Here is a 12,479-nt window from a genome sequence, read left to right as displayed (position 1 = left end):
TCCCTCAAAAAAAATCACACTTTCAGCAGAATCTGACAGGGGCTGGATCCAGGCTGCTCCAGGTGTCAACATCCTGGGATTAAAATGGAGATAGAAAAATATATATGCTACTGCTGAGGCAGAATGAGGAAGATAAAGCATTTCTGGGTTTAGTGGTTCTTCTGAAACAATAGTGCCGGGTCTTTTTTTCAACTGACATGTTGATCAAACTTTATACTTTTGTGAAAAAGAAATAACTGAGAAAGCCAGAAATTCTTTCCAGATGTACCTTTGACAAAGAAATATTTGGCTGCTCCCAACGGCGTAGATTGAAGGGATAAAAATACACACCTTTTTGCAGTTGTAAATCTCAATTATATTCTGCAACGTTGCCATCCTCCTTTAACTTGCCTAACCCCTTTGGTGCACAGATTTTAGGGCAGCCTTTCCTTTGCTTCTGGAAAACAGTTTTGCATCTATTCCTACCCTCCTTCCCCGACGAGAACAGATTGCCGCCCGGGCTGTGCTAAGCCCTGGAGCAGCGCCGTGCCCTCAGTCTCGGGGAGGGGGCTGAGGCTCAGGGCTGCCCAGCGGGAAAATCACGTGGCTTGCAGGAACCCACGCCCGGTTTCGCTTTCAGTGAGGCCGTTAGCACGATTACGTCAACGGACCGAGTCTGGCAATCGTTAAATAATGACAGGAAAAAAACAAGGAGATTCATGTTTCAGCTGCCACCAAAGGGATATAATTGCAGAGTACTGGGGGAAAGTTACAGCTGGGAAGGAAAGTCGCAGCCTGAAGTACAAGTATATATGTTACTCAGTGAATGCAATGCATGGATTACTTGTAAAGAGCACACACTGAATAGTGTTAAATCTTACACAAATTCCCCTCAGCTCTTGCCTTGGTTGTGAAGATCATTTTCTGTGCCAGTAGAAAATAAAATTAATACCAAAACCTCTGATCAGGCTAGCAGCTTTTTAGAGCACAAATATTTGCCAGCGTTTCAAGGGCCTATGCAGCAGCTACAGTCTAAATACATTAATGAGCTAAAAAGGAAGTTGTATATAAATCCAAGACTCCCTGATGAGTTCGTAATCCTGTAAGAATAAAGCAAGGCCATCACTCATCCTGCTTTGTGCTGAAATGTCCATGCTGCTCCAGGCTGGCTAGCAAAGGAGCACTTGTTTGTGGGTGTCATATTTCAAAAAAAAATTTAAATAAACACCCTAAACTACATACACCTCTGAACCTTTATCTTTTGTTTGTATAATGGTCTGTAAATCTCAGTACAGCCTCGTACGTTACAAACACCACCATGTTCACAGGAAAGGCACGAATGCAGTTTAAACCCAATCCTTTGAAAAGCACTTTTGCACCCTCCTTTCTCACACTCTCCCTAGCACAGTGGACGAGGCCTTTGTACTTGTGCTGGCCCAATTCATTTGTCTGCATCCGTGATTTGATGACATCCAAGGGAGTAGCTAATCCCCAGGCCAGGACTCCAGCAAAACCACCAGAAAGCAGCACAGTGAGGAAACCTGCAGGAAAGAGTGAAGCAAGGAGCAGTTAATGTGGGCGTTGCACTCATGGCTACAAGCAGCTCAGATTTGTCAGCTAACTTCCTTAACTTTCATGTTTTTAGCCGTTATTCTGTCCAGCACTTGCAGTTGTGTTTCCAGTGATATCACACAAGCCGTGTGACCTCTTAATTTCACAGCACACTCAGATTTTGAGTACATGATACTTGCTCATGCAGAGGCAGCATCTATTTTAACACCACACAAACTAAAGGTGATGCAGCTCGGGAGTACTCACACCCTCTTCAGCTGGGGACTACTTATTCTTATAATTCTCAGGAAGATGCCCTTTGCTGAGTGTCACCTATTCGATCTATTCTCAAAGTGAAGATTTGGGAGCCAAATCGCAAGCAGGAAACTTCAGTGTCTTTACATTCTGTACCTAGAATTTATTTTCCAGCTCTGGAATGACTGATCTGTGCTTCATGATGGCTCCTGGGAGGTTTCTCCATGTTTCATTTCTAGTTACATGTCCTATTTCTGCATTAAGAGGATTTCATACCCACATACCAGGCACCAGAGCATGCCGTAAACACCCCTTCTGCAAGGAGAGGTGTAGCTGCTGAGGAACAAGGTCATGCTAATGCAGCCCTTGCACACAGGCTGGGGGCACCCATGTCAGGAGGTCACAAATGGCCCTGTGGCACCAGGAAGCAAACACAGCATCCCCATACAAGGACTGGATCTGGGTGAGGTTTTATAAGTACTGAGTGATGTTTGCTGAGAGCCTGATTTCCTTCTTAGTGTGGTACTAAATAAGCTGAGTTTTGGAGGTAATAACCAGTGCTTTCCAATACCTACCTGGTTCATTTGTGCCAGCTGGTGTGAGCCCGTCACACAGAGCAGAATAGGTGAGGAAATATATTGCAGTAGAAGAGCAATCCCTGCAGAGTAATGCAGAGCAGCCTTTGTAGAGACCCCCAAAACCTTCCTCCTTGGCAATCACCTTCAGGCAATGCAGAGACCCTCGGTACTTTGGCTTGGGAACAGGCTGGGGAGAGGCAATGGAAGGATGTGGATTCCTCTGAGTCTGCATGCGAACCTTAGCCACTTCACTAGGGGTCATGAACACAACCTGCAACATCAGAGGATGGTATTTTAATCTTCATATTTAAATGGTGTTTTGATCCCTCTCCTGCATAATTCCTTGTCTCCCACCTTTTCAGGCAATAAGACTACCTGAAGACAGCAAGTTCCAGCCTCCTCCCCTCTGTCTGTGCTAAATCCCACCCAGCAGCAGGACATGCATGTAAGCTGCACTGTGCAGAGTGGGAGGTGAGGCAGAAATCAACAGAGGATATTAAACAACCTGTAACGACTTATTAAACCAGATGGGCATGGAAAGGGGATGTCCTCAGCTATAGGGCAGCACACATCAGAGCTCTTGTATACATCAGCGTTTGGAACCAAGGCTATAAAGCCTTTAAAAAAACTTAACCTGTGTTAAGCAGAGTCATTGCCTGCTAGGAAACACCTAGAAACCCAGCCATCTGGACTGCTCTGTAAGAGGATTGCCTGTGAGCAGACGTGCGTTTCTGCCCAGCATGCCACCTGGGAGAGCTCTGCTGCTCAACAGAAATCCATCTGCTTATGGGAAACGGCTCCTGGATTCAGCCTCACCTCCCTGTCCTGGCATCATGCTCCTGCCAGCCAGCATGGCTTCTCGGTGGTGCCCTGCCGGGCTTTAGGCCCTGAGGAAACGCTGTGCCGTGCCCGTTCCTACGGCAGCACTGCGCCAGGCCTGCGGTGGGAGCTCCAGCCTGCGCAGCGGCTCACTCGCTTCGTCTTTCTTACACCAACATACCACCAAAGCCACTGGGAAAGTTTGTTGCCCGGGTTGTTTTTCTTCCTCTTCCTGCACTTGCTGCCAGGGTCATTCTTAACAGCATGTTCTGAAGTGTTTTGGAGCTCTAAAGCACCACTGGCAGGAGCTGCCTGGCAGAGTTCAGCCAGGCTGCGGAGCCGGCGGGGGCAGAGCATGACCCTCTCCTCTGAACACAGTCCCACTGGGCTTGTCGCAGCCTCCCAGGCAGCGAACGTGCCCTGCTTTTCCAGCCTCCTGTGAACAAGAGCCCTTGCTGTGCTTCCCCTCCCAGCTGTTTACCTACCCGGGCAGCACCGGCAGCACCGCCGGCAAGAGCAACATCCAGCTCGGACGGCTTCGCATCTGCGGCCCCGTATCGCAGCCTGCAGATGCCACAGAGGAAGTTTCTGTATGTGCCAAAGGAAACAGAAGAAATCACTGATACTGTGAGGACCGAGGCAGACATACCTTTGTAAAATCCCCAAACCTAGTCGGAAAGAGAGGAAAAAGAACGTGTTAAGGAGGGAACAGCATGGGAAAACATCTGCCCAAAAATACTGGCTACATATTGCTGAGCCAAAAATTTACTCCTGTCTTACAACATATCAGCATATCAGCAAAGCTAAATTTCATCCGGACCATTCTCTGCACAAATGGTTGTATGTAACTGCTGCCCATCCTCCCCAAACCAACAGAGGCAGCTCTGCTTCTCTGAAACAAGGCATCTGTAACCAGTATCAACAATTCTGATGAGAAGTACCTACTTTTTCTGTCTTATATGTTTCCTGAATGCAGTGCCAAATGCCATTGTAATGCCTCTCGGTCTGAATTCTCACCTAGGAATACAGGAGCAACTTTAAAATGCAGATATCAGATTAAAAAAAAAAAATCAACAAGTGCCATAGCAAACTAGATGATTAGCCAGAAAACAGCATCATCAATTTCCTTTTTCTCCTTTAAAAAAAAAGTTTAAAACAACACAATCAAATAAAGTGAAGTATGTCACTACAACAAAATGAAAGCAATGTCAGGGGACTAGTTTTCTAAAAAGGAGGGGCAAAGCAAAAAGGCCTGTCTATTTTCAGTCTGTAGTCAAGAAATAAAGCTCCAACAGGTACCTTCACTGTGTCCAGCGGATAACCCACTGCTGTGCTTAGACCACCTGAAACAGAGAATGCATTGGAGATAGTTAACAGCACACATCACATTATTAAGGTCTTGTTAAGAACGACCTTGTCAGCAAACACAGACCATTTTCCCCTATTGCAGGAAGGTATTGAGGGAATGGCAGAGAAACACAGCTTCAGAGCCCTGCCATGCTTGGCATCTTGAGCTCCAGAGACAATATTTGAGCCAAGAGCAAATGCACAGATATCTCTGCATGACAAAGGTGCATTTGCAGGAGGAATCGAAGGGCCACAGGAAACTCATCCAGAGGAGTAATGCCATGGTACAAGCTGGGAATGGGGACAACGCAGAAAGCACTGCTGCAGGAAAGTTGAAGGGATGTGTGATATTGGACTGTTTCTTTTCCCCCTCTCATCTTAGGCAGTAAAGCATCTTTGGAGTATGACCAGGCACGCCTGTGTGAGATGTGGAGCATCCCTACTCACACAAGAGGGTCTTGAAGCAATTTCTAGTTCTTCATGCTTGACTTGGAGATATTAAGGAATAAAAGTCACAAGGACATCTATAAAAGAGAGGTGGTCCTCATGCACTACAAGTTCTCAGCAATTTGTCTTAAAGCCAGGAGAGGTATTCCTTCTGCCTCCATGCCAGGGATTGGACACGTGCTGCCTGAAGCTTACAGAGCACATCTAGAGCCCTGGATGAGGAGTTCAATGGGCACTGGTCTCTATGGCCAGAGTAGGACTGAGTGCATCTCCTGCACACAGTGACCACTGCTAGGAAAGCAGAGCAAGGAGCAAGAGCCGAGGTCGCGTGGAGCACTTTCAGGCCCGGGGGCTCTGCTCTGCTCTGCTCGGCTGTGCTCTGCTCCGCAGGGGCACCGCCCGCCCCGCGCCGCTCGGGCTCAGCAGGATTACGGCTCAGCCAGGGATTAGCGGGGGGCACCCCGCCTGACCACAGCACCCCACCCGCGGCACTGGCCGCACGGCTAGCGGGGGACAGAGGGAGCAATCCTCTCTCAACACCCAGGCACGTTCTGAGACCTTAAAATAGCCACAGGAGCTGGAAACGCACCACTCCTACGAGACAAATTTTCTGCCTTAATGGTAGGTAAGAAGAGCAAAAGAACTCCAGCATGGACTTCTCCTGCTCACAGTAACAACCAGCTCACCCGGCATCCCTGCCCTTACCTCGCTGCGGTTAGCACTGATCTGAATGCATCTGTGGGCAGATACCACAGCTAACTTCATCCCAGTACATCAACTGTCAGGTCATCTGAGAGGAAATCAAGCCAGGGGGATGACAGGGCTGTAACCATGTAAGTTATTTAGGCAGAGATCAGGTTCATCAAAGTGCTGGACGAGCCCTTCAGGGAGGGAGGCAGTCACAGATACAGTGCACATCTGGTGGCTCACAGGTTGGAAACTGCCTCTCATTGAGCCCTTCTTTAAAAAAATTACAAACAATATACTTAATGTATTAGTTGCTGTGGGCATTTCACTAGACATTCACTTGTGATTACATGGCTGCTTGGAAGCTCTGGAAAGCTCTGCTACATATTGGAAACAAGCAGCAGCTGCTGGTGTGAGTCACCAGGAGACAATCCCAAGGTGCATTACTCAGAAGAAAACAACCAACAGCGTCTCGCTTGCAGAAAAGTGAGGTTTGTTCTGCAAAAACCTCTATCAAAATATGCCACCAGATAAATAGCAATGAAGATGAAAAATGGTCCAAGAAGCCAACTTCTGTATTTCAAAGCCAAAATGAGATCAGGCTGGAAGAGAGACAGTGATGGCAGAATACACAGGCAGCGTAATACAGCTCAGAGGAGCAACACCTCTGGTCTGGGCAGAGCGTGACAATGCACAAAGTCACCCAGGGTCACCTGCACTGTCCCCAATTCCCAGCCAGAGGGAATTTGCAGATTGGAAACACAGACCCCACCAGACAGGGAAGAGCAGCACATAAGCCAATGTCAGTGTGACTGTGCTGACTCAGAGGTCACAGAAGGGACAATTTGGCACTGCATCTTTTTCAGACTTCCTGAACCTTAAAAGCAGTGGATGCAGACTGACTTGACACTGGTGATTGAGGGGGCCTGTGTGGCTTGCTCAACTAAGCTCTGGCTTGCTCCATCAGCTCAGAAGGGAGGAAGGAGCATGCATGTCAGGTACCAAGGCTGATTTGGGTCACTGTTCAACAAGAATTGTCCTCTCTTCTGGAGAAATTGCACTATTCACACCTTAAAATGCAAAGACAGCAGCAACATAGACAAAATAAAGCAGGTTTCCCTCAAAACAGCCTATTTCCCATTGCTTCTCAGTCCTAAGGGCTCCCACTCAGGTTGGGTCTAGCAGGAACCAAACATCTTTGCTTGAGAGGTAAATTTTCCACTGCTCCCACCTCAAATCTTTGAACCACAGCCTGCCATGAACTGAGCTCCTTAAGAGCCAAAGCACTCAAGGCAGTTAAGTTGTCAGAGCTGAGGAGCTCAGTGAAGTCCATCAAAGGCTGAGGAAGAAGTGCTCTTCACAATGTCACGCCATATAAATAGCCTGGGACAAAGATAGCATGACCCACACACGCCCCCTTTGCACAGCAGAATCGAACAAGGCCGGCCATGTATAGCATGCATATATGGAGAGAGAGCCTGTGGGACTCCCTCCGTGCAACAATGCACTGGGCCAAAAACAAATGCCAAAACCAGGCTGGGTTGTAGTTAGCCATTTTTGGTGCCTCCTTTATCTGAGATACTCTCGGGTATTGCGCAGAGACTGCGGCATCCCCTGCACACACACACGGGGCAGGGAGACAAAACTGGATTACTCACAGTGTCTTCACGAGTCGGGCCACTTCGACCAGGCAATTCAATTAAGGAGGGACCCTGGCAGGATGGCCACTGCAGTGATGACCAGCAGAGAGCAAGCAGCAGCCTTATGGAGCCCATCAGGCTGCAACAGCTCCGAGCTGTTGGCAAACCCCTGGCTGAGAGACCCAGGGAGAAGCTGGGATCATGGCCCATGCACTGGATGGGCAGACAGCGACTTCCAAAGTCCTTCACTTTGTGAGGAGCTGGGAACAGAAGTAGTGCCTCATACCCTAAACATGTTAAACTCCATCCAGTAGCAGTGGCCAGCAGGAGCTGCTTTAGCCATAAGGAGATGACATGTTCCCTTCATAGGTGGACTACTTTATCTGACCTTGGACCACATGCGACTGCTGTGTAGCCTTGAAATAAGACATGGAGAAGCCTGGGGATGCTGCAGACCTTGCTGCTCTACCACTGCTGGGAGAAACTCAGCCTCCCCTTCCTAAATATTTAAGCCTGGCATAAGAGTTGTCTAGTTGTCAATATTCCTAATCATCAATACCTATCCCCTGCCATGGCCCAGGCTGCTGCCATAGCAGGGCTAGAAAACACACGTGGGATCATAGGAAAATTCAAGTTGGAAGGAACCTCAGGAGGTCTCTCATCCAACCTCCTACTCAGCTTTATTGGCCAGGAAGTTCATCCTTACAGATCAGCTGTTTTGAGGATATCCAGCCCCATTTGGTGGTTATTGAAAGTTTCCACCATCATTAAGTATGTTTCTCTCATCTTCATTCCATCTTGAGTCACAGCAGGTCACTGTGTCCTGGGCTGAAGATGCTGAGCTTGTCCCATGGCCACAGAAGCAACAGCTCAGAGGAGATGCACAGTATTGTGCAGGCTGAAGCATTACATGGGATTCCAAAATACAGCATCTCTACTGGTTTTTAGAGGTGTATAAGCCATGCTTTCTCCAAAACACTAAGAAAATAGATAAAGGTACCAAGAATGTAATTTACTAGGCAAAAACTCTGTTATTATGTCTGCTGCCTCTTGAGTTGTGTGATGCACTCCAGCTGGGTTTGCAGCCTCCTTGGGAATGCGAAAACTGCTTCAGGTCTAATGAACACAAGCCATGAAACAAGCTCAGCACCAGAAACCTCCCAGTCCTCACAGGAAATCTGCCCCACCCCTGGAAGCTGTCCCATCTCAGGGTCAGGACTATGGCTTTGAAGCCCTGCCCAGGTACCTAAGCAAGGTTAGCTACGTGCAAGCTCCCAGCAGAGAACAGCATGCCAGAAAACACCCCAGTCTGCTGGTGAAAAGTGCATTACCCTCTTAGAAAATCCCCAAGCTGGACACAGATGAAGAATGGAAAATCTTGTTCTCTGACACCCTGAGGTCAGCAAAAGGCACTAAAACAAGCAAAGACATTTCTGATCCCAGCTGGAGCTCCTAAGGCTGCACCCTCCCCAGCTGAGCCCATTCCCAGGGCACCCATGGGAGATGCTTGCTGCACAGCCAGGCCACACATGATGCTAGTGCCCAGGCAGGGAGGCTTCACACAAACCACAGCTTCACACAGGAGCAGGGGCAGCATGCCAAGGTGAATGGCCACTTGGAAACTGTGTTTTCCAATATTCACATTCCTTTGCAAAAGTTTATCTTTAAACAACCACAACTGTGCCAACAAAAGCAAAGGAGTCCAAGCAGTGAGCACAACTGTCACTGCCCTGCTGAGCTGAACCAGATCGTTAACACGATGTCTCAGAGGAGGTTTGGTGAATCCTTCTGGGGTGGATGTCCCATTGCCAGCCTCAGCACAGGGCTACCATCTTAAAGTCAGCAAGGAAAGAGGAGGAGAAAGGCAAGTTGTCATGGAGGGGGTGGTTATAACCTCCTCTCCCATGAAGGGTCCTTCCCTAGCAGGGTGCCCCAGCACTATGAGGAAGGCCAAGAGTCCAAGCAGCAGGCACTTCCAGGACTGGATGCTGCTGAGACACCAGACTTTGCCCCACTTGAATATTTTGGGTAATGAGCAATAAGGGGCTGCAGGGTAAAACTCATTCTGGTCCTTCCCAGAAAATTCACACCTGCACCAAGACCGCAGGCTGCTTCTGGTTAGGGAAATTGCCAAATTTCAGCAAATCATCTCAAAGAGACCTGACACACAGGCTTGGGCTAGGAGTCTCAGCCATTTAGCAGGTTTACCTGGCCTTTGTGGCAGCTGCACAAGGTTCTTGTCTTAGTATTAGATATTCCACTAAATCTAACAAGGTTTCAGAAAATAAATGAGACCTTGCTACAGTTTGTTCTTTAAAACAAAGCGGTGTTTGAGGAGTACATGGTCTGAAAATGTCTAGAATGAAATCACACTTTTCCCCTCTTACTTTTTTCATATGTGGCTAACCTACTTTCTCCCAGATCAAAGCTTGCTACATAGCATGCCGGCACTGAAATTACCATCACAGCTGCAAACACTGCTTAACTTAAGATAAAGGTCATTCATTCAGATCTTCACTGCAAAATCCATGCCTCTGCTCCTCTCACCTCAAAACTGCAACCTCAGTCCCCCAGAGCCACGACCCCTGTAGCCTGCCGGGGCCCCCAGGCAGCAGACACGTGAGGTTTTGCTGTCTGGGCGTCACTTGTCAGGTCATATCTGCACACAACATATTCCACTTTGTCTCTTCCTATCAGAGTTTTGCCCGGTCCCACTGGAATTACACTGGAGGAGACTCCAGGGCAACGACCTCAGCTGACCAAACTGCAGCACTGCCTGTCCAGTAGTTCTGTGAGCCTCTGATGACATTTTCTACTTGATAAAGAAGAATGCCCTTCCAACAAGCATCTCCTGTCAAAAAAAACTCTCAGCATTACCACTGAGACCTGCCCACTAGCTGAACAAGAAGGAAACACAGCGAGTTGCTGTTATCAACAAGCAGTACTTTATGTATTTACCTCCGATGGCCCCGGCAACGAACTCCATCCAGACTGAGTCAGCTCTTGACTGCCCTGATTAAGTGTTAGGGAGGTAGGAGAAGGGAGGGTATCGGTTCCGTCTTCCCAGAGCCCTGCGGGTCCTTTGGAGACAGTGTGATCTGCAACATGAGCCACCCTCCTACGGTCTCCTCTTGTCCCTGGGGACTGGGAGCCTTGTGGATACTTGATGAATTTGTACACTGTCGGCAGCGACGGGAAGCCTGGAGCTGTTCCAGGAACACAGTGAATAAGTAATCCTGTGAAGCCCTGCAGCGCCGTGCCAGAGCTGCTGTTCCCAGTGCCTTTCTGCCTGGAAGACCGCAAGGGGTGCTGCTTGGCAGGGTAATGCTGGCTGGGCAGGGGCCATTCCCCAGTGTACTTATTAACCCCAGAAGGCAGCGCTGCACACTTGTTTGCCGGAGGACACTCTTGCCTTGAGCCATGGTGGCTGTGTATGAGATGCTTCCTCCCTCCATCCAACCCCACCCTTCCTCATTCTGATGGAGAAGACACCCTTCTCAAGGAAAATTCCTTGTGCCCTTCCCAAGGGATTTTCCTTGGCTTTCCTAACCCACACAGCTGACTCTAAACTTCTACCTAGATGCCCCTGGATTCTTATCTGCTTATTGTCTATACACATGGTGAAGCCCAGAAATTAATTCAACCATTTACAAAGCATTTCCTTCCCTTTCAGACCAAAAGGTCAGTCTCCCAGCCCCCTTTCCAGTGTCAGCTCCTTGCCAAACTCAGGGGCAAAGTAGGAATCACAATTGCTGCTGCCGATACTCCAGTGCTTTGCCCTGTAGGGGAGGTGGGAGGTGGATTTTGCTGGGAGACTGATCCAGCACCTCATTTTTTCTTCCTAATCTACACCCACCACAGGGTGGTGAACTCAACAGGGGAAAGAAAAGCACAGAGAGAGAGATCTGCTGTTCAAGAGGAATCCAGACCTCAAGAAAATGCCATATTGCCTATTTTTGCACAACAGCCCCATGCCAGAGGGCTGCCACATCTGCATGGGAGATGTTAAGTTTTGCCCAGAGTGAACTGGAAACTAAAGTCCTGATGCACTGAAGGGCTTGCCAAGCTGTGACCTGAATTGTACTCCTTTTGAAGAGGTTTCCCCAGGTCAGAGCCAAGGCACACTGGCAGCAAAGGGAAAAGAGAATTTCACGGCTACTGCCTCCTGGGTCACCTTCAGAGGAGCTGAGGACTTTAGTCATTAGCACTGTGTCCTACAAATTCACAAGAACCTATTTCTTGCTGAATGAGCTGATGTGTCAGCAACATATAGCACAGCTCAGTGTGGGGGGCTCAGATTTTCTGGGAACAGAAAATGAAAGGATTTTTAGCAACTTGCTTCCCATAATTTCTTACATATCCTTCCCTGAACACTTTCTGCATTGGAGACAACAGTTTATTCCACTATAACATCATGCAAGAGCAGCAAAAACTTAAACCCAGAAGTAAAATATTATCTAGAGACATATCAATGTAGCTGCTAAAACACACTGGGTTATTCAGTAGCCTTTCCTTGTTATAGCTGGTGGCCATCCAGGCGCTATTAACGGTTCATTAACAGTCCATATGTGCCAAGTGCAGGGAAGGGTGCTGTGTCCACTCTCCTCCAGCAGCAGAACCGGGTGCCAGTGACACATGGAGAGAAGGGCACAGTCCCCTGGACAGGGGCAGCCTGGGAGCCTACAGCCTTCTGGTTCCTGCAGGGATGGGGCAACCTGTCGAGCTGCTCCCGCCCACGCTGCAGCAGCCATCACTGCCTCCAGGACCCCTCTCAGACACCACTTCAATATTGCTTTTCTGTGAGCTGCTTCCAGACAAAGTGAAGAAATTCATTATATTCCCAACATGAAAGTGTCACCATACATTGCCTGCCACCACACTGCTGGGGGTGTCATGTGGGAAAGGTGATTTTTCTGTGTATCACAACAATTGGTGCAATACCAGCGAGCAAACAGAGACTGGCTGGCATATCACACTGGATGACTAAAGTGTCAGGGCTAATAAGTCTTTTCCAAGAAGTGTCACAAGACCAAGCAAAATTTCTAACTTCTTTAGCTGAGTTGAACAGCTCCAAGGGAATCTTCCTTATGGAACCTGTAGTTGTGTCTGTGTCCCCCCCCCAAAAAAAAAAAAAATCATGACCAATTCAAAAAACTTTATTTTGCAGTAGAAAATT

At 48.3% G+C, this 12,479-nt stretch overlaps 1 protein-coding gene across 1 annotated transcript; it reads right to left on the bottom strand.

Moving 5' to 3' along the window:
• Nucleotides 1–1,233: 1,233 nt before the first annotated feature.
• Nucleotides 1,234–10,289, bottom strand: SLC25A47 (solute carrier family 25, member 47). The gene is made up of 6 exons (XM_008935282.1): nucleotides 10,262–10,289; nucleotides 4,482–4,525; nucleotides 4,128–4,199; nucleotides 3,668–3,850; nucleotides 2,361–2,634; nucleotides 1,234–1,520 (listed from the first exon to the last, which is right to left on the bottom strand). Exons 1-6 carry the CDS (start codon nucleotides 10,287–10,289, stop codon nucleotides 1,234–1,236), a joined length of 888 nt encoding a protein of 295 aa, XP_008933530.1.
• Nucleotides 10,290–12,479: the final 2,190 nt, after the last annotated feature.

This window comes from Merops nubicus, unplaced genomic scaffold (assembly GCF_000691845.1).
Source record: "Merops nubicus isolate BGI_N331 unplaced genomic scaffold, ASM69184v1 scaffold10422, whole genome shotgun sequence".
Taxonomy (NCBI): Eukaryota; Metazoa; Chordata; class Aves; order Coraciiformes; family Meropidae; genus Merops; species Merops nubicus.
This window is presented reverse-complemented; position numbering and strand designations above follow the sequence as displayed.